Genomic DNA, 21517 nt, shown 5'->3' with positions numbered 1-21517 from the left:
TCTACATGTCTCACACTGGTGACTCCCCCTTTCAAGTAAAATAATCTGTGGAGGCAGATTCTCAGGGAGATCTGTGTCCCGCCCATAGATCTCGTTTATATATTACTAGATGGTGGCCCGATTCAAACGCATCGGGTATTCTAGAATATGTATGTACTGTGTGTATGTATGTTGCGCTGTGAGTGGTGGTTAAATCCCGCACTAATATCGCTGATATAAGCGAAGCGTGGCTCAAATCCCGCGGAAATTTGCAAGAGGACTGCGCCTATCGGCGCAGGATGTCGGGGATTCTGGGCGCAGGATGTTGGAGGTTTGCACATGCTTGGCATAGCCGCAGCTCTGCTCCCTGTTCCCGGCGCCCCTGCTTTTCACTCGGGCGCCTCTGCTCCTTCTCCCCGGCACCCCGGCTGTCCGCACACGCAGGACTCCGGGTGCCCGCACACAATAGGTAGTCACAGGCCGGCGTCCTCGCAGCCCCTTCTACCCTCCACTCTTTGCCCTCTCCCGGTCCCCGGCTTCCTCCCCGCCTCCCTCGTTCACCCGGGATGGTACACGCACTGTCCAGATGCCTCCACGTTCCCTCCTGGTCAGACTCTGTACACTATCCCGCTCCTTTCTCCTGTACACCGGCAGTGATGGTGACACACAGACACACGGAAGTGCCCCTTGGACAAAAATATATATATATATCTATATCTATATATCTATATATATCTATATATATCTATATATATATATATATATATATATATATATATATATATATATATATATATATATATATATATATATATATATATATATCTCTTGTATCTGTCTGGAATAGAACATCGGATCGCAGATATCACCGTATTATATTACTTAGCTTCCTATCACCTACATGCCCATAATGACTGTTTTTGAGAGGTGATCCTACTGAGAGATCCACTTTAAGGCTCTTCAGATGATTAAAAATATCTGAAGGAAACTTCCTTTTAATTATTTTTGTATTTTTATTTTATTCCATAGACCTGTCTGTCATCAGTATGGTTAGTGTTGGGTAAAATGAAATATTTGAGAAGTGTTGGTGCACGTTTACATGGTGATAAATCCCCTCTCGGTGTACACAGGTGCATCATGGGTTGCTTTTTGAGTGACAAATCCACTTTGGTCCCAAGGATTGCCAACTGTTCCCTTTCCCAAGAATAGAGCTGCCGTCATTTACATCAGTAAGCAATGATGGGAGCTGCATGGTGTCTGCTCACTTCCAGTGCTAGTTTATTCCCATGTAATTGGGATCTACGCTCCTGAGCTTGTGTGCACACACTATCTTCCCAGGCCGTGTAGTGTTGTATTCTGCTGCTGGTAAGCTATGAGGACTCCATTATTATTATTATAGCGCCATTTATTCCATGGCGCTTTACATGTGAGGAGGGGTATACATAAAAAAAAGTACAATAATCTGAAACAATACAAGTCATAACTCGTACAGGAGGAGAGAGGACCCTGCCCGCGAGGGCTCACAATCTACAAGGGATGGGTGAGGATACAGTAGGTGAGGATAGAGATGGTTGTGCAGTGGTTTGGTCGATCGGTGGTTACTGCAGGTTGTAGGCTTGCCGGAAGAGTTAGGTCTTCAGGTTCTTTTTGAAGGTTTCGATGGTAGGTGAGAGTCTGATATGTTGGGGTAGAGGGTTCCAGAGTAGGGGTGATACGCGAGCGAAATCTTTTATACGATTGTGGGAAGAGGGGAGTAGAGAAGGAGATCTTGTGAGGATCGGAGGTTGCATGTAGGTAAGTACCGGGAGACGAGGTCACAGATGTATGGAGGAGACAGGTTGTGGATGGCTTTGTACGTCATGGTTAGGGTTTTGTACTGCAGTCTCTGGGTAATGGGGAGCCAGTGAAGGGATTGACAGAGGGGAGAGGCCGGGGAATATAGCAGGGGGACAGGTGGATTAGTCGGGCAGTAGAGTTTAGAATAGATTGGAGGGGCGTCAGAGTGCTAGAGGGGAGGCCACAGAGCAGGAGGTTGCAGTAGTCAAGGTGGGAGATGATGACGGCATGCATTAGTGTTTTTACAGTTTGCTGGTTGAGGAATGTGCGAATCCGGGAAATATTTTTAAATTAGTCGGCAGGAAGTGGAAAGGGCTTGGATATGTGGTTTGAAGGAGAGATCAGGGTCAAGGATTACCCCGAGGCAGCGAGCTTGTGGGACTGGGGAGAGTGAGCAGCCATTTACTTTAATGGATAGGTCTGTAGGGGGGAGGTCGAGTGATATGGGGGGAAAGATGATGAATTCTGTTTTGTCCATATTAAGTTTTAGAAATCTAGCGTAAAAGGAGGATGAAATAGTGGACAGACATTGTGGGATTTGGTCAGTAGGGAGGTGACAGGGAGGTGATAATCTGGTCCAGAGATGTAGATCTGTGTGTCGTCAGCATAGAGATGATATTATCTCGCCTGTAATTAAAAATATAATCTATTTTTAATGTAAAAAAAGACTGCACTGTAGCCTGTCCTCAACTTATTGGCAGCCATTTTATTTTTTATTTTTCCTTAAAGAAGACTGATTTTCATTGGGGTAAATAACAGGTGCCCAACAGAGAAGACCACATGGTGAGGCTGGCTGCATGGCCGAACCTCTGCCCAGCGACGCCGAGCATTGGCCTCATGGGCATGACACAAAATAATGCAGCCATTGGCCCCCATAGGCGGGCGAAGCTCCAGCTGCACTGTGTGGTCTCACCCTAGTTAGTGTTTTGCAAAAGTATTGAGTTTTGGTGGGCGGCCGTCTCTCGGCAGGTTTGTTATGATGACATGTTCTTTCCACTTGATGACAATGGACTTGATGGTGCTCCGGGGATGATCAAAGATTGGGATATAATTTTTTTTTTTTTTTTAATACAAACATGACTTGAACGTCTCACAACTTTGTCCCTGACTTGTCTGGAGATCTGCTTGGTCTTCATGGTGTGGTTTGGTCAGTGGAGCCTCTTGCTTAGTGGTGTTGCAGCCTCTGTGGCCTTTCAGAAAAGGTAAAGTGTGTATACTGACAGACCAGGTGAACCTTAGATTACACTCAGGTGAACTTGACTTCACCAACTATGTGACTTCTGAAGGCAATTGCTTGCAACAGACAATTGAGGCTTCATATCTAAAGGACTGACTACTACATATGGCCATGCCATTGTTTAGTTATGTAATCACACAAATGTATTTTATGCCTATATTTTTTTAACTTCACCACCTTGGACTATTTAGTGTTGATACATGACACACAAATTGGATTACAAAAATATTTAAACACTGGTTGTAATGTAACAAAATCGGCAAAAAGCCAAGAGGGTGAATACTTTCGCAATCCACTGTATACCCTTGCTAGGGAGTGCAGTTAATCCTGAACTTCCTCATGAATTTAGGGGGTTTCTTCACTTTGTTAGCCCCCTTCACTACATATCAGTTGGGTCAGATCACACACTTCCGTGCAGCTTAGTTTCCAGTGACGGGGTCACCCCTCGTGGGCAGACCACTGGTTTTACTGGGTTGCCCAGGCAGCCTTATATAAGGGCTTAGCGCTGCTCTTCCTCAGCAGCAATCTTGGTGGACAGAAGGAGCTAGTATCGTGAACATTTATTCCTGATGAATGTATATCAGGGAGTTGGGACATTTTTGAAAGGTCGCCGTCGTTTGAAGCAACTTGCACCTCTATGATGGCTGATGTGATGACATGGAAAGTGGGAATAGTTATCGAACTTGACGGTGACTTCTTGTTCTTGTCTGCCTCTTCTACTGATTGCTATCAGTTATTGAGATGGATTGCAGGTGACAACGGGCAGTGGAGGCAAGTTTAGCTTTTCCTTCAAGTGATGAGCGTTTCTAATATATTTGTCTCTTGGGATTCTCACGCCTCAATATAGGCAATACATACAGAGATGCCAGGTGAGTGACTCTGGCAAGGGCCATGTTGTGCTGGCTAGGTCACTGGGCCAGATCAGCAGCTCCTTTGGGCTGAAATGGTTAGTGACTGCCAGACATGGTCCGAGAATGCAACCGGAGGCCACACGGTCATGGGCACCCAAGACCTCCCACTCCCGTCTCCAAGACTTCTCACGTACTGCCCCAATTTTTTTGGAATGCACTACCCAGGTTAATATGACTAATCCCCAATCCCCACAGTTTTAAGCGTGCACTAAAAACACATCTCTTCAGACTGGCCTACCGCCTCAACATATTATAATCTAACTATCCCTGTGAGGCCCATTCAAAATCTTTATCATAACCAGGTTCCTCACATCATGTTCTCCTTATGCATTTAATAGCCCTCTGTGTCTGTACTGAATATATTCTGGCTGATAACTGGTTCCTTCAGGATTACAAGTACACCCGATTTTCTACACTCTGGCTGGTCCGAGCAATGAAGGCGATTGTTACCATCCACCTCTCGTGTCTCCCCTTTTCCTCATAGATTGTAAGCTTGCGAGCAGGGCCCTCATTCCTCTAGGTATCTGTTTTGATCTATGTGTTTATTGTTCTTCTGCTTAATGTCTATTGTCTGTGCAAGTCCCCTTTAAAATGTAAAGTGCTGCAGAATATGTTGGTGCTATAGAAATAAAATTATTAATGATAATAAGACTCATTGATGGATTTGGGAAGGTGTTGCCAGCGTGCTTGTTCATTGCTCTCCTCTGTGCTAGGTCATAGTCTATGGACCTGACAAACCTACAAATTAACACACTTCATCTGCACTTTACCTTTAAGGCTTATTCCCATCTTCAGAAATGGCTATTCCTGGATAGTGCTTGTAAATAGAAGCAGTTTTCCATACTGTCCAAAGGAGGGACAATGTGATGCCAGCCCTGGGAGAGCCCCTGCTGGAACCACACCAGCACTGTAGGGGAGTTTTTTGTTTGTTTTTTTTACTGGGGGAAACCTATTGATTTTAGAAGGGGTTGTCTGAGCAGTGGACAGCTTTTAACCCTTACTTTGTTTTCAGCTTGTTGCCTTGGAGACCGACCACCCTTTTAGACAGCAGAATATGTTCAGTGTTCACAAACTTTTCTATTGAGCTTCAAAGCACTGTTTTGAAATGTTGAGGGTCGCTGGATCGTGCTGTTATCTCTTAGGCTAGGTTCACATTGCGTTAGGGCAGTCCATTTAGCGCATAGCGCTACGGACTGCGCTAACGCAATGCCCCAAAAGGGATCGCGTTTGCCGATCCCTCTAGCGCAGATCACCAATCTGCGCTAGCGAGGAACGGACCGCGAACGCTGCAAGCGGCGTTCGTGGTCTGTCACTCAAATGACGGCACATCGCTAGTGCACGCCCAATGTGGGCGTGCCCTAGCGATGCGTTCGCCATTACAAACAATGGCGGCGTTAACGGACTACGTTACACCGCGTTATGCTGCGGTGTAACGTAGTCCGTTAAACGGGTTCACATAATGTAATGTGAACCTAGCTTTAATCTCAGCCAGCTTTAGTGCAGTGCTTCCATCTAGACAGCAGCAGTGGTGGTCGGTCTCCTAGGCTACTGACTGTAAATGTGCTAATATCTTAACAACGGCTGCAAATTTTCATAAGCAGTAATTTGCTAAAGTGCTTGTTTTTTACAATATTTATCTGAAAATATGCATGTATGAAGATGGGAACAATCCTCTAAAACAAGTGGTGAAACATTGTGGCTCACCACGAGAAGTGGTGAGTTCTCCGTCAATGGAAGTCTTTAAACAGAGGCTGGACAGACATCTGTCTGAGATGGTTTAGTGAATCCTGCTTTGAGCAGGGGTTGGACACGATGACCCAGGAGGTCCCTTCCAACTCTACCATTCTATGATTGGTATATCAGTCATAGAACATAGGCCCCTCTGATACTTCTAGCTTCTGCACAGATGCTGTGTTCCTATATCGCAGACAATAAAGCTGCTGTGCGCAATGCTCGGCTTATTTGGAATTATTCTGTAATGTGAATGGTCGCTGTGGGAGTGTAATCCTGAGTAACTCGCTCTGAAGAGGAGAGGGGGCAGCGGGGGGCTGGTTGTAATGCGTTCTGTGGAGTTTGTTAGCAGAAGCCTTCAGGCTGTGATCTCACATGAGTCCAGATTCTGAGAAAGATGAGATCGGACAGTGCTGCCTTTCCCTACAGAAGTCGCATTAGAAGCTTAATCATTGCATTGGCTATCTGACCGCTCATTGCTTCTGTACGGGAAAGTCTACAGCTGTCCTGTCGCAGGTGTCAGGCCGCGGATTGCTGCCCCCTCTGCTCATATTACAGGGGCTATTCTAAAATGAGTGGATGTCTTCTCCCAACACCTCCTATGTCCTATAAATCCTCGCTAATGCCACTCAGCGGCCATTGGAATATATATGTGTGGATCTCATAAATCCTGATCACAAGGTAGAAGGTGAAACTAGAACAAAGTAATGCAGCTTGTGTTTGGGTGGTGACCACATATTTCCCCTCTGGTCGCAGGCGCACCCTGGTAGTAATGACTTGGATATTGTGTACAGTCTGCCGCTCAGTGCAGGATTGGATCAATGGCACACAGACATTCTATCCATAAAGACATCCGGACATTCTGAAAAGATCTAATCAAGACGGGAACTTAAACGTTGAATGTCATGTGAATCTCTATTTCTTTAATGCTCTAGGTCAGGAGACAATTTTTGTTTTCAGTGGTCGTTACTGATAATTTAGTCATCAGGATCCTCAGGGATTAGATGTAACCTGTGTAGGAACCTGGCGTTGCACCTGCAGGAGAAATAAAGGCATACTGCCTGTGAATAGGCTGGACCTGTCAGATTATTTTATTTTTGTATCTATTCTTCTCTCTGGTTAATATGAGGGTCCTGAACAAGGAACCTCACTATTAAAGGGGTATCCCGTTCATGTAAATGGATGAGCCTCACTATGATATGCCATTACTTTACGGTCAGTGAGGGTTTGATCTGTAGGGCTTTCCCCTTCTCCTAAGAATGGAGTACACCTCTGGTTAAGCACCACACTCCCCTCTAAGCTTGCCCATCAGTGCTCCCGACTCTGCTGAGAGCTGCAGTCCACCACCCTCACAGGAATGGGGTCCAGGTCCCCACATAGCTCGTAGCCGGGTCGCCTCTGTGTGAGACATTTCAGTAGAGAATGCTGCACTAAACCCCAACCGCGTCCCCTTCATTGTCCGGGTCTGGGGAAAGTGGCGGCATAACATATCCATGGTCCATCACTTTACAAGATGGCAATACCCCTTTGTTTAGAAGTCCCTTATAGGATAAGGGACAAGACAAATTAGGGGTCTAAGAGTCACATCAGCACTGTAATAGTCCTTGTTGGCTAGACCGGAAATATAAAGGGTTGTCTAATGGTTTACCTCTGACAATCTTTTGAACTATTTTGTATACATTGGGTCCAAGTATATGTGACTCTCGTCAATGTTTGGACATCGATGCACCGACCGGCCACAGGTCTCCTGACCTTGACCGCCTCAGAGGCATATATGCAGCTGTCCTTTTCAGGTCAGGAACCTCGCAGTCAGACATTGCAGTCCGTACACTAATGGTGAAAGATGGACGACTAAATTCTGCCCTATACTCTGAAGTACCGAACATGTCTTTTAATATTGATCATATTCTTGGTTTCTTGTACAGGTTGTATACTTCGCCAAAGAAAAGGCTATCCTCACAGAAATCGGTGAGTCCGCTAGTCTGGTGTCGACAAGTTTTTGATAGTCCAACACCTGATGTGGAAAGTGCAAAAAAGTCCCTCATCCACAGGCTCGACCAAACCATGTCAGGTGAGTTCCATGCCCACAGGAGAATAGTCCCACTATGCGGTATATATTTTAATGTGCAGTTACAAGTTATTTTCTGGGACCAAAATTTTCATACTGACTACTTAGACTAGAGTAAAGCCAACTGGAGAACTGGCGGCCACAGAAAGTATTTTTCTCTTGGGTGGCATTTTTATGTTGGAGTTTGACCATCCTTATGCACTGCTATTTCCAGACTGGTCACCCCATATTTATAGTACAATTTATTTCAGGCCCGGGTCAGAATTTGTGGTCTGTATACAGGCTGGGAAACTCGGACAGGTGCATGAAGCTTTAGTCATGCAAACTTGTACCCAATAATTCTCAATAATGGACGTCCTTCATGTGTAGACTCGTGTAGACGGTAGTACGTCTACCTGTAATACATGTACAGCATTTTGCTGTCTGTGGCTGAGTGTCCTGTTTCTTTGGCAGTCGTCAGCTTTTTTTACTTTTTCAGCTCTCAGTGAAAATTTGCAGCGATCTAAGATAGCCTGATAGTCTAAACCGTCTTTTGAGGAGACGTGTGAAAAGCTGAAGGGTTGAATGGTGCTTCTAGACACATGCACTCTCGTCTTGCTATGTTCCTCTCTAGTGTATAAATGGCTTCATCACAGACTGAACTGTAAAAACAGGTTCTTATTGTCTGCATTTCTTCATTTCAGTAGTTGTGTGTTTCTGAGAATCTGCCATCTGTTTTACAAATTGTCTTCCAGACAATCTGGGGCACGTTGAACATTTTGTGCGTGCGGCTCTTCAGCCAAATCCCACAATAGTCATTCCTTTGTATTTTATAGTGAAGCTTGCTATAGAATGACATTAAAAAGGATCGAAAATTATTCTGGAAAAAATGGTTGCATTTGTGAGTAAACTTTAAGGGGCCAATTCATCAGATAAAAAATGCTAAATATTTGCACAAAACACAGTTGTGCAAAAAAATCTGTCGACTTTTGTTTTCGCACTAGCCCCAGCTACTCTTTGAAAAGAAGTCTAAGCCTACAAGAAAGGATGTGGCCCCCACAGATTTATTCTAATTAATAGCTGAAATATGTTCCAGTCCATGACTGAGGTACATTTTTTGGATGCTGGCACATAGGCAGCCAAAATACAGTATGTGCCTGATTATAAGTGAATTGTGCTTTCATCAAACTTTGCAAAAATCATGTTGAATATATGAAACTTTGTAATATACATTATCAGAGAATTCTGCTTGTTTTTCCTCTAAGGCCACGTTCACTATCAGTATTTGGTCTGTATTTTACATCAGTATCTGTACGCCATAATCAGGAGTGTAATCAGAGGAAAAGTATAATAGAAACACGTCACCACTTCTGTATTTATCGCCCACTGCTGGTTTGGGCTTACAAATAAGGCTGTGGTCACACTATCAGTATTTGGTCAGTATTTTACCTCAGTATTTGTAAGGCAAAACCAGGAGTGGAGCAATTAGTGGAAAAGTATAACAGAAACATATGCACCACTTCTGTATTTATCACCCACTCCTGGTTTTGGCTTACAAATACTGATGTAAAATACTGACCAAATACTGCAAGTGTGACGGCAGCCTAAAGGTACCATCACACATAACGATATCGTTGCTTTTTGTGACGTAGCAACGATATCGTTAACAAAATCGTTATGCGTGACAGCGACCAATGATCAGGCCCCTGCTGAGACATCGTTGGTCGCTGGGGAATGATCCGGACTTTATTTCGTCGCTGGATCACCCGCTGACATCGCTGAATCGGCGATTCAGTCGGTCGGGGGGATTGGGATATGTCCAGTGTTAGGGTACGGGAGTCCATGACATATCAGGCTCCTCTTAGTCTGTGGCAGGCACTGACATATTCCGCTGCTACAGCCACTGCACTTTCCTCTTCCCCCAGTACTATCGGCAGTTTCTCTTCCTCCTCCTTGGAGGTGAAGTCTGGGAGGAGATCAGACAGTCTCTTGAAGTGAGTGTCCCTCACTGTGGAGTATTTGGGGCACCTCAGCAGGAAGTGGGCCTCATCCTCCATGGCCTCCTGGGGGCACTGCTGGCAGAGTCTGCTCTCTCGGGGCTTGTAGTTCTGTCGGTGCCGCCCGGATTCGATGAGTAGGCTGTGGGCGCTCAGTCTGTACCGGCTCAGGATCTGTCGATCTTTGGGGTTTTCTAGTTTCTCTAGATATGGGGCCAGTTTGTACTCCCTCTGTAGATTCTGGTATATTGTCAGTTTCTTGTATTTGTTTATGTCATTCCTCCAGATGCTGAGATATTCCTCTTTGACTTTGTGTACCATTTTCTGGATTTCACCTTTTGTCATGTCATGGAGGTTGATGGCTTGGTCAGACTGGCTTTGGGTACTTTTTCTTGGGAGGCTTCCTGAGGCTTCCTGGTGTAGGAAGGCTTTGTGATGGTAGGAGCTGGGACTGCTACTTTGTAGATGAACCTTGAATGACAGTGCCTTCTTCTTTATTGCGATGTGTAGTGGGAATCTGCCCAGCTCTGCTCGGCAGGCGCTATTTGATGTGCTCCGATGGACTTGGAGAAGATGCTTGCAGAACTCTAGGTGGAATATTTCTGTCGGCCCAGCGTCCCACTTTGACCAGTTTGGGTATGAGGCTGGGCCCCAGACCTCACTACCGTATAGAAGGATTGGGGCAATGATGGAGTCAAAAAATTTTAGCCATATGGTTACTGGTGCTTTGAAGTGGTACAGACGTCTTCTGATGGCATAAAAGGCTTTGGATGCCTTGTCTATTAGTAACTCTATGGCTTGCTTGAAGCTCCCTGACTGGCTGAGTTCTAGGCCCAGGTAGGTGTACCTGTTGGTTTCTGTAAGTGGACGGTTGTCTATCATAAAGGTAGGATGGCCGGTGGGTTTCTGCTTTCTTTTCTGGAACACCATGATATTCTCTCTCTCTCTGTATGTATGTATGTATGTATGTGTGTGTGTGTGTGTGTGTGTGTATATGTCCTGGCCTCTGTCTATCATGGAAATCCAAGTCACTGATTGGTCGCCGCAAAACAGCCACGACCAATCAGCGACTGGCACAGTCCGGAAGAAAATGGCCGCTCCATACTCCCCGCAGTCAGTGTCCCCGGCACTCCGCTCCCCGCACTGTGTCCCTGGCGCTCCGCTCCCTGCCTGCTCCATACTCCCCTCCGGTCACCGCCAACACAGGGTTAATGCCGGCGGTAACGCATTCCGTTACCGCCGCTATTAACCGTGTGTGTCCCCAACCTTTTACTATTGATGCTGCCTATGCGGCATCAATAGTAAAAGAAAGTAATGTTAACCCCTTAGTGACGGAGGCAAATTTTTGAAATCTGACCAGTGTCACTTTGTGGTAATAACTCTGCAACGCTTCAACAAATCCCAGTGATTTTGAGATTGTTTTTTCGTGACACATTATACTTTATGATAATGGTAAATTTAGGTCAATATATTTTGTGTTTATTTATAAAAAATATAAAAAATTTGAGAAAAATGTTAAAAAATTAGCAATTTTCAAAGTTTGAATGATTATCCCTTTAATCCAGATGGTCACACCACAGCAAACCATTAATAAATAACATTTCCCACATGTCGGCTTTACATCAGCATCATTTGTAAAATGTTCTTTTATTTTGTTAGCATTTTAGGAGGTTTAAAAATGTAGCAGCAATTTTTCATTTTTTCCAGGAAATTTACAACATTTATTTTTTTAGGGACCTATCCATGTTTGAATTGACTTTAGAAGTCTCATATATTGGGAAACCCCCAAACATGATACCATTTTAAAAACAGCACCCCCTGACATATTGAAAACTGCTGTCAGGTAGTTTATTAACCCTTCAGGTGCTTTACAGGAATTAATGCAAAGTGGCATGACAGAAATGAAAATGTGTATTTTTACCACCTAAATGTCGGTAACTTCTGAACAGGTTACAACAGCCGACAGACTCTAAAGCCGCTATTTGGTCATCAGTTGCCATCGCAAATATCAGGACCACAAAATCATGATCTGAGGGCACCAATTGGGATAAAGAGGAAGCCCCCACACTCTGTTAACCATATATAATGATGTAGTCACTATTGACAGCAGCATCTAAGGGGTTAAACAAATATGGACGGTGCCAACACTGATCGTGGCTGATACAGCAAGTTGTCAGCTATAGTGTACAGCAGACAGCTGCTGGATTGTCACCTGTATGGGGAGGCTATGCTCTTAAATCTCATGTCAGTTAAAAGACGTATTGGCGGTCATTAAGGGGTTAAAAATAGTACAAAAACAAAAAAACTGCTATACTCACCCTCCGTTGTCCGCTGAGCTGCTGGCGCCCGCCGCCCGCAAAGCATCCTGGGAATGCAAGAAGGCGGCAGCCGCGCGCTCATCTGCACAGCGCCGTTGGATCCCAGGAAGCGGAGAGACAGTACGCTGAGGAGCAGCAACGACAATGGTGAGTATGTTCATCTACAAGGGGCCCTCGGATCGTTAGTGAGTATGTTTATTTTTTATTTTTTGAACCTGTGACATACGTGGCTCGGTAATATAGTATGTCACTGTGCAATATCCTACGTGCCTCTGTGCTGTATACTACGTGGCTGTGCAATATACTACGTGGCTGGGCAATATACTACGTGGCTGGGCAATATACTACGTGGCTGGGCAATATACTACGTGGCTGGGCAATATACTACGTGGCTGGGCAATATACTACGTGGCTGGGCAATATACTACGTGGCTGGGCAATATACTACGTGGACATGCATATTCTAGAATACTATATATATATATATATATATATATATACACATATATATATATATGTATGTATGTATGTATGTATGTATGTATGTATGTATGTATGTATATATATATATATATATATATATATATATATATATATATATATTTTATTATTATTTTTCTGGGTTTCTTTCTGTTTGGGCAGCATGAATTTGATGACTGGTTTCCCTTTAATTTGGCTTGATGAATATTCCTAACATTTAACGGGACATTGTTCGCTTCCCCATTTGTCCCCCCCTACCGGCACCATGTATTTATTGCCCTTTATATTTTCCTAACAAGCCCTTTTCTGTAGCTCAGTTTTTTCTTAATCTGAATAAAATCTATTTTATAGCTGCAGGGGTGATGTGCTAATTAGTGGGTATCTAGTTGTGGGGGCATTTTTTACCCTTGTGGGTGTAAGTGATGTGATTGGCAAGAGTGGCATCACCACTATCTGTGTCTCCCTGGCCTTGTGCAGTGACGCAGAGTGTCCGCACCATGACTTCATCAGCGTTCAGTGGATGCTCAGGGAGCCGGCGGTGACGTAGGACGCAGGCGGCCATGATATTTATAATGAGCCAGTGCTAATGGCGGGCCGAGTCCTTTGTCTTCCCCGCCACCCAGGGAACGTGCGCTGTGCCGGAGAGACACTCTACCTGCACATTGGCAGATATTTGCATTGCACTGACAGTAATACCACCCTTACAGACCGTGTCCATTACACCTACAGGGAAAACATCCTCCCCACAGTCACCCACTAAACAGCATGTCATGACCACTCTTATAGAATAGATTTTAGGCAAATTCAAAACTGTATAATGAACAAAAGGAGGCTTGTTAGGAAGTATATAAAGGCATCAGCAAATAGTTTGGGGGTCCTGGGGAATCTGGCAGGTCACATTTATTATTTGTCGTGAAGCCAGATTAAGGGGAACCAATATCCTATCAATAATTAAACACAATAGTAGCCAGACGTGACCTACTCTGAAATGCTGAGGTGCGTCAGTGTGAACACACTCTGAAAAGCCGCCAGTGATGATTTGTCTGGGCTGAGTAGTCCAGGGTGGGTCCTCATGGTTTCTCCTTACTCTGATCCCTTCCAATGTCTACTGGAGCAGGGCAGGGGCCCATCTCTGACTACTCGGCCCATACAAGTACTAACTTTTCAGAGTATGTTTGTTTTGTGTTAATTTGCTGCTCTGAAGTCCCTGCCTGCTATCATCTGCTGCCTGTGGTTCGGGCAGCATGATTGTAATGACGGCTTCCCTCTCGTACGATGCGTGTCTGCTGCGCCCCAGGGTGGTCAGTATGAGCGATAGGCGTCCAGGTGAGTATGGTGGGTATGATACTATTACAGCCTAACACTGGCCTTGTAGGAATCGTAGGTATATACGTCCGTGTGCCTGATTCTCTGTTGATTATTTTCTTTTGCAGCCAGCAAGAGACAGAGTATGTACAGCATTCCCTACAGCTCCCCCGGCTACGCCAACCCTTACAACGTGAATCCTAGTGGGAGCCCATATAACAGCGGGCTCAGCTCGCCCTCCTCCACCCTCGGGAGACCGCCGGTCGTGAGGCAGCTGGTTCTGCCGAGTAGCACAGGTGAGACATGTACAGCGGTCTGCAGTGTACAGGAGGTCGGACAGGACGGGGCTTTCGGGGACTCTACTGAATGTGGCTCCCACTAACCCATCTGTATTAAACACTTGTGCACAGGCTCTAATGATCGCCCTGTTGGGACCACAATGGACCAAGGGAAGGGGTGTACATATCTTGTAAAATTATTGTGTATTCAATCTACCTCTGTGGCCACCATCATTCTTGCAAATGAAGGGGGCGCGCACTGGTCCACGAGCATACAGCAGGGGAGGCAGCGTTATATGGTCTTTACCAGGGGACATAGCCCTTGGGGTTCCTGGGGGGAGGGGACGTCTTTAGGCTGCTCTGCATTATTACCATACAAGCCACGCCCCTTTGGTAAAGACCATCAATATTCGCACTCAGTAAGAAGGCCCATATCTCTTGCACCATATGGCGGATGTAAAAAAGATAAAGTATACTTGGGAGCTGCAGGAATTCAGTTCATTGCATGCTCCTGCACTTTCCTGCTCTCCCACATTTCACAATCCAGATTCCATACATTATTATATGGATCTTAGACCTTTGATGGTCACCAGTGTGGATGGCTTGGCACACTGGTTTGTGCAGGTTGTGGTCCTGTCAGGGTGGTGAGTAATGGGTGCAGACGACTTCCTGCAGAGGTTTCCTGCACAGTACGAGTCCGGCTTGTTAATTGGTGTACTTCTGCGGAGCGTATATGTTGGCCATGTTTTCTCTCCCTGTCTGCAGTAATTACACCCCTGTACCGTGTTATGACTCGCTGCCTCTTTTGTTTCCTGAGAGACGCATTATTTTCCAAACAGGAGAATATTTTTGGCCGGGCACAAGCTTATGACTATCATGTTACTTATGCTACAAAGCAGGGCCGGGCCTGGCACGCACCCAGATATAATGTATTACCGGCTACTTTTCCTATATTCAAAGTCAAGTGCCACAAATGATATATATAACCTGGGTTGTGTGTCTTACATGCCTAATGACACAAGAAAATTAAAGAACAAGGTGTAACTTCACATTGTCGATAGATTTATCAGAACTCGCTGCCTGACTCGTATGCTAATAATCACATAATCATTTCTATTATAGTCCTAAGTTCCCAGAACTCAAGAATATCTTGGATCTCATTCACACACAGCACTGCTGGGGGCCAGTCTGGTGGGGCACGAGCCCTCAAGTACCCACCTAATGTACAGGATTAGTGCTGAACCTTTCTGCTGGTAGGATCTCTAGAATTAGGGACAGCTGGCTCCACAAGACATAATAACTACTTGTGCTCTCAAAAGGAATGTCATCAGAAAATCATGCAGTGCTGAAATCAGATTTTTATGATTATATAATGTATAAGTTGACCCGAGTAGGAGCCGAGAGACCTAATTTTGTTACAAAAAACTGGGAGAACTTAATGACTCAAGTAGAAGCCGGGTATGCATTATCCCCTCGTTCCCATCCTTGTCTGCATGGCTCCTTATCCCCATCCTTGTCTGCATGGCTCCTTATCCCCATCCTTGTCTGCATGGCTCCTTATTCCTGTTGTTGTCTGCATGGCTCCTTATTCCTGTTGTTGTCTGCATGGTTTCTCATCCCTATCCTTCTATCCTTGTCTGCATGGCTCCTTATCCCCATCCTCGTCTGCATGGCTCCTTATTCCTGTTGTTGTCTGCATGGCTCCTTATCCCCATCCTCGTCTGCATGGCTCCTTATTCCTGTTGTTGTCTGCATGGTTTCTCATCCCTATCCTTCTATCCTTGTCTGCATGGCTCCTTATTCCCATCATCCTTGTCTGTATGGCTCCTTATTCCCATCCTTGTCTGCATGGCTCCTTATCCCCATCCTTGACTGCATGGCTCCTTATTCTCTTCCTTGTCTGCATGGCTCCTTATTCCCATCCTTGTCTGCATGGCTCCTTATTCCCATTCTTGTCTGCATGGCTCCTTATTCCCATCCTTGTCTGCATGGCTCCTTATTCCTATCCTTGTCTGCATGGCTCGTTATTCCCATCCTTGTCTGCATGGCTCCTTATTCCCATCCTTGTCTGCATGGCTCCTTATTCCCATTCTTGTCTGTATGGCTCCTTATTCCCGTCCTTGTCTGTATGGCTCCTTATTCCCATCCTTGTCTGCATGGCTCCTTATCCCCATCCTTGACTGCTTGGCTCCTTATTCTCTTCCTTGTCTGCATGGCTCCTTATTCCCATCCTTGTCTGCATGGCTCCTTATTCCCATCCTTGTCTGCATGGCTCCTTATTCCCATCCTTGTCTGCATGGCTCCTTATTCCCATCCTTGTCTGCATGGCTCCTTATTCCCATTCTTGTCTGCATGGCTCCTTATTCTCTTCCTTGTCTGCATGGCTCCTTATTCCTATCCTTGTCTGCATGGCTCCTTATTCCCATTCTTGTCTGCATGGCTCCTTATTCCCATCCTTGTCTGCATGGCTCCTTATTCCCATTCTTGTCTGCATGGCTCCTTATTCTCTTCCTTGTCTGCATGGCTCCTTATTCCCATCCTTGTCTGCATGGCTCCTTATTCCTATCCTTGTCTGCATGGCTCCTTATTCCCATCCTTGTCTGCATGGCTCCTTATTCCCATCCTTGTCTGCATGGCTCCTTATTCCCATCCTTGTCTGCATGGCTCCTTATTCCCATCCTTGTCTGCATGGCTCCTTATTCCCATCCTTGTCTGCATGGCTCCTTATTCCCATCCTTGTCTGCATGGCTCCTTATTCCCATCCTTGTCTGCATGGCTCCTTATTCCCATTCTTGTCTGCATGGCTCCTTATTCTCTTCCTTGTCTGCATGGCTCCTTATTCTCTTCCTTGTCTGCATGGCTCCTTATTAAAAATAATAATAATAATAATTTTTATTTATATAGCGCCAACATATTCCGCAGCGCTTTACAAATTATAGAGGGGACTTGTACAGACAATAGACATTACAGCATAACAGAAATACAGTTCAAAACAGATACCAGGAGGAGTGAGGGCCCTGCTCGCAAGCTTACAAACTATGGGGAAAAGGGGAGACACGAGAGGAGGATGGTAACAATTGCTTTAGTTATTCGGACCAGCTATAGTGTAAGGCTCAGGTGTTCATGTAAAGCTGCATGAACCAGTTACCTGCCTAAGTATGTAGCAGTACAGACACAGAGGGCTAATACTGCATAAAGTGTATGAGAACATGATGCGAGGAACCTTTTTTTTTTATTTTTTTATTATAAATAGGCCACACAGGGATAGTTAGGTTAATGCATTGAGGCGGTAGGCCAGTCTGAACAAATGAGTTTTTAGGGCACGCTTAAAACTGTGGGGATTGGGGATTCCTATCCTTGTCTGCATGGCTCCTTATTCTCTTCCTTGTCTGCATGGCTCCTTATTCCTATCCTTGTCTGCATGGCTCCTTATTCCCGTCCTTGTCTGCATGGCTCCTTATTCCCGTCCTTGTCTGCATGGCTCCTTATTCCTATCCTTGTCTGCATGGCTCCTTATTCCCGTCCTTGTCCGCATGGCTCCTTATTCCCGTCCTTGTCTGCATGGCTCCTTATTCCCGTCCTTGTCTGCATGGCTCCTTATTCCTATCCTTGTCTGCATGGCTCCTTATACCCGTCATTGTCTGCATGGAGATATATATATATATATATATATATATATATATATATATATATATATATATATATATATATATATATATATATATATATATATATATATATATATATATATATATATATATATATATATATCCCTTATTCTAGCATTTCTGTGCTGTAATGAGGGCTTTTCAGTTGTCTCATCACAGCAGAATAGCAATGATAGTTAGCACCTGTGTATACAGCAGATGAGACAAAATCCATCATTAACCACAGGTCACAGCTCGCCTCCTCCCTCTCTCTTCACAGTGACTTTTGCCCAAATTAGAGCATGCTCAGATTTTTTTTTGTATAATTAACAAAGGGTGTCAGTGAGTGTATTGCTGCTATTGTTCATGCACCTAACTGAAAGTAGGAGTCTTAAAAATTATAATTAAAACCTGACTTAATACATGAATTTCTGATATTGCGCTCCGATTTCCGTGAATGCAGCATTACCAGACACTTCCACACCTGTGTTTTACTTACCAAGCCGATGCTTCCCACCTATACTTGACGTGTATGCAGGGGAAAGCCCCCGCTGTACAGGCCGGCCTGTCCGTATGTATAGTGCCGCCTGTTGTCGGTGGTACAGAGTGTGTCAGAAGCTTTTCCCCGAATACACCGTAAATGGAGGCTGAAAACCTGATGTGAGCAGAGCTGTGGTATGTGTGTCGGACATACCTCCTCAGTAATTGTCTGTTCTTTTTTAGGGTACTATAAAAACTCCTCAGAGCGAGTCCCTCCCCCGGTCAGCCCCCAGTCCTCTGTAGACAGCGAGCTCAGTACGTCGGAGATGGACGAGGACTCTGTGGGGTCCGGGTACAAGCTGAATGATGTCACCGATGTCCAGATACTCGCCCGGATGCAAGAGGAAAGTGAGTATAAGAAAGGTGATGGGCACGAAATATCGCAGCCACATTTTACATCTACACCGTACAGGTCCTGAGAAGAGACAGAGTTTCTCTTCATATGTAAAAGACTGATTTCACGTTTTATAGCATTTTCACTAAAGGGAGGAGAGTCCTCTGATGAGGCGGGTGGACAGTGAATGCTGGCTGAGGTGCAGTGGGGGGCTTCGTGTGCCCCCTTTACCTTTCAGCACTGGGATCTGCATTAGATGAGTGTGTGATCCCGATGAAGCCAATGTGGACGGTGTCTTCTCAGTGCAGTGTGCCAGGAGCCGTGGTCATTCATGCCCGTTGCTTTCCATAATGTCCACCTCCTTTCTCTCTATTCCTGGTCATTTTATGTTTTTTATCAGAAATCTCTGATTGTCCATTGTTCTCTTAGGTCTGCGGCAGGAATATGCAGCTTCGGCTTCCCGGCGCAGCTCCGGCTCGTCGTGTCACTCCATGAGGAGGGGGACATATAGTGACCAGGAGCTGGACGCTCACAGTTTAGAAGACGAGGAGGATGCCGTCAGCCACTCTGCACATCTGTCTGTGAGCAGGTTCTCTCCTTCTCCACGTCACTCTCCTCGGCCTTCTCCTAGACATTCGCCCAGAAATTCTCCCCGCTCCCGGTCTCCAGCCCGCAGCATGGAGTACAGAGGCTCGTCGCCCCAGCCTATGCTCAGCCGTCTCCAGCAGCCTCGCCTCTCGCTTCAGGGACATGCCACTGACATGCAAACAAACGTGGTAAAAAATGAAGGTGAGCGACCAGTGGGATTGGTTCTGTGTATGCGCCATATGAGTTTTTCAACACTGAGGTTTTGGAAGCTATTTTACATTACATGAAAGGAAGTATCCAGCCTTCTAAAAATGGTCCCCTATCTTTGGATCGGTGCGGGTCTGACTCTAGGCAACTTGCCAGCACCATATTATCAGGGTGGTGCAAGGATCCGCTCCATTGTTCCATTAACCGCTAAGAAAAGTATAGAGCAGGTAAGTATGAACCAGCCTGCAAGCCGGTACATACAGTACTGTGCAAAAGTTTTAGGCAGGTTTTAAAAAAATGCTACAAAGTAAGAATTCTTTAAAAAATAAGTGTTAATAAATGTATTTTTATCAGTTCACAAAATGCAAAGTGACTGAGCAAAAGTGAAATGTGCAGCCCAGCAATATTTGGTGTGGCTGCCAAAGCATCAATTCCTCTAGGTACACTTGTACCCAGTTTTTGAAGGAGCTCAGCAGGGAAGTTGTTCCAAACATCTTGGAGAACTCTGTAGGTGTACACTTGTATATGCCTTTTCATGTAACCCCATACAGACTTGATGTTGAGATCAGGGCTCTGCGGGGGCCGTATCATCACTTCCAGAACTCCTTGTTCTTCTCTACACTGAAGATGGTTCTTAATGACATTGGCGGTGTGGCATATAGACCTCTGTAGGGTTCCAATGCTAATTTTGGGCCTCGATGAGCCCCATACGAAGGCCACCATCGTACCATCTGTCCTCTTAAAGAATGTCTAGGGGTTCGTAATTGAGGAGTGCTCCAATATATAGAGACACTTTGAAAGAATAATCACATTGGCTGTATAGTTGGGGTCCTTTATCTTTTGCAGAATAGATTTGGAGCCAATCAAAAACCTCCCAGGTGGTATTGCATGATGAGTAAGTATCTCCATGTATTTCTTAGCTTTGAGGACACCATTAGACCTTACCAAATCCCCACTCGCCTTGCCGACATGTAGCCCCAAACTTGCAAGGACCCTCCACTATGCCTCACTGTGACCTACAGACGGTCATTATTGTAACGCTCTCCAGCCATTCGTCGAACAAACTGCCTGATGTTACAGCCAAATATTTAATATTTTGGCTCATTCGTTAAGAGCAGCTGGTGATATTTTCCCGGTTCCTATATTTTCATGCATAGTTGTGACTTAGCCATGTTTCCATGTATGACTCTTGTTTGCAATTCCTCCAGAAAGACCACTTCTGGCCAGACTTCTAACAGTAGGTGGCTATAGCTGGGTCTCTCTGGTTGAGGCCAGTTCTGAGCTGATGGCACTGCTCGATTTCTGATTTCGAAAGGAAATGAGGATAATGTATCTTTCATCTGCTGCACTAACTTTCCTTGGCTGACAGTTACGTCTTCTGTCCTCAACATTCTTGAGTGTCCTCAATGCTGATCTGCAGGCAGATAATGATCTATCATGCCATACCATCAGGAAGGTATAGGATTAGCTCTGAATTTATTTAGCAGTAGGATAACAGCCCAAAGCATAGAGCCAATGTCATAAAGAACAAGACCATTTCCACATCCATAGAAAATCTGTGGTTGGTTCTCGAAGATGTTTGGAACAACCTGCCGAGTCCCTTAGAACACTGTGCAAGTACAAGTGTGCCTAGAAGAACTGAGGCTGTTTGCAGGCAAAGGCTGGTCACACCAAATATTGATTTGATTTAATTTCTCTTTTTCTTTCTCCTAGGTTGTGTACATCAATTAACAAAATGCAAATTAACACTTCTATTTTTGGAAGCGTGTTTATTTCTTCTAACTTTTGCACAGTACAGTATAATGAAAGGCTGCAATGTTAGCGCCATGGCCCCTTTGAACAGTTTATCGACGTATGTGATTGGCAGTTCAGTGGCTAGATGACCCATTTTTTGAAGTTGTCTTGGAGAGAAATTTAAACAGAACTATTGTGTGTGTAAATATATATCTATATATATATATATATATATATATATAGATAGATAGATAGATAGATAGATAGAGATATATAGATAGAGATATCTATATATATATATATATATATATATATATATATATATCTAGATATATATAGATAGATATA

The 21517-nt window shown here is 44.8% G+C and overlaps 1 protein-coding gene across 3 annotated transcripts in view; it reads left to right on the top strand.

Moving 5' to 3' along the window:
* Positions 1-21517, top strand: part of SLAIN2 (SLAIN motif family member 2) — a 54390-nt gene that overhangs the window by 11265 nt on the left and 21608 nt on the right. For all 3 annotated transcript variants that reach the window (XM_069744499.1, XM_069744500.1, XM_069744501.1), the window contains exons 2-5: positions 7620-7765; positions 13970-14137; positions 18490-18654; positions 19070-19429. In XM_069744499.1, the coding sequence (XP_069600600.1) occupies positions 7620-7765; positions 13970-14137; positions 18490-18654; positions 19070-19429 (839 nt within the window). The remainder of the gene's footprint in view (positions 1-7619; positions 7766-13969; positions 14138-18489; positions 18655-19069; positions 19430-21517) is intronic.

The sequence above is a fragment of the Ranitomeya imitator genome, chromosome 1 (assembly GCF_032444005.1).
Source record: "Ranitomeya imitator isolate aRanImi1 chromosome 1, aRanImi1.pri, whole genome shotgun sequence".
NCBI lineage: Eukaryota > Metazoa > Chordata > Amphibia > Anura > Dendrobatidae > Ranitomeya > Ranitomeya imitator.
The sequence above is the reverse complement of the archived record's forward strand: the minus strand, read 5'-3'. Positions and strand labels throughout refer to the sequence as shown.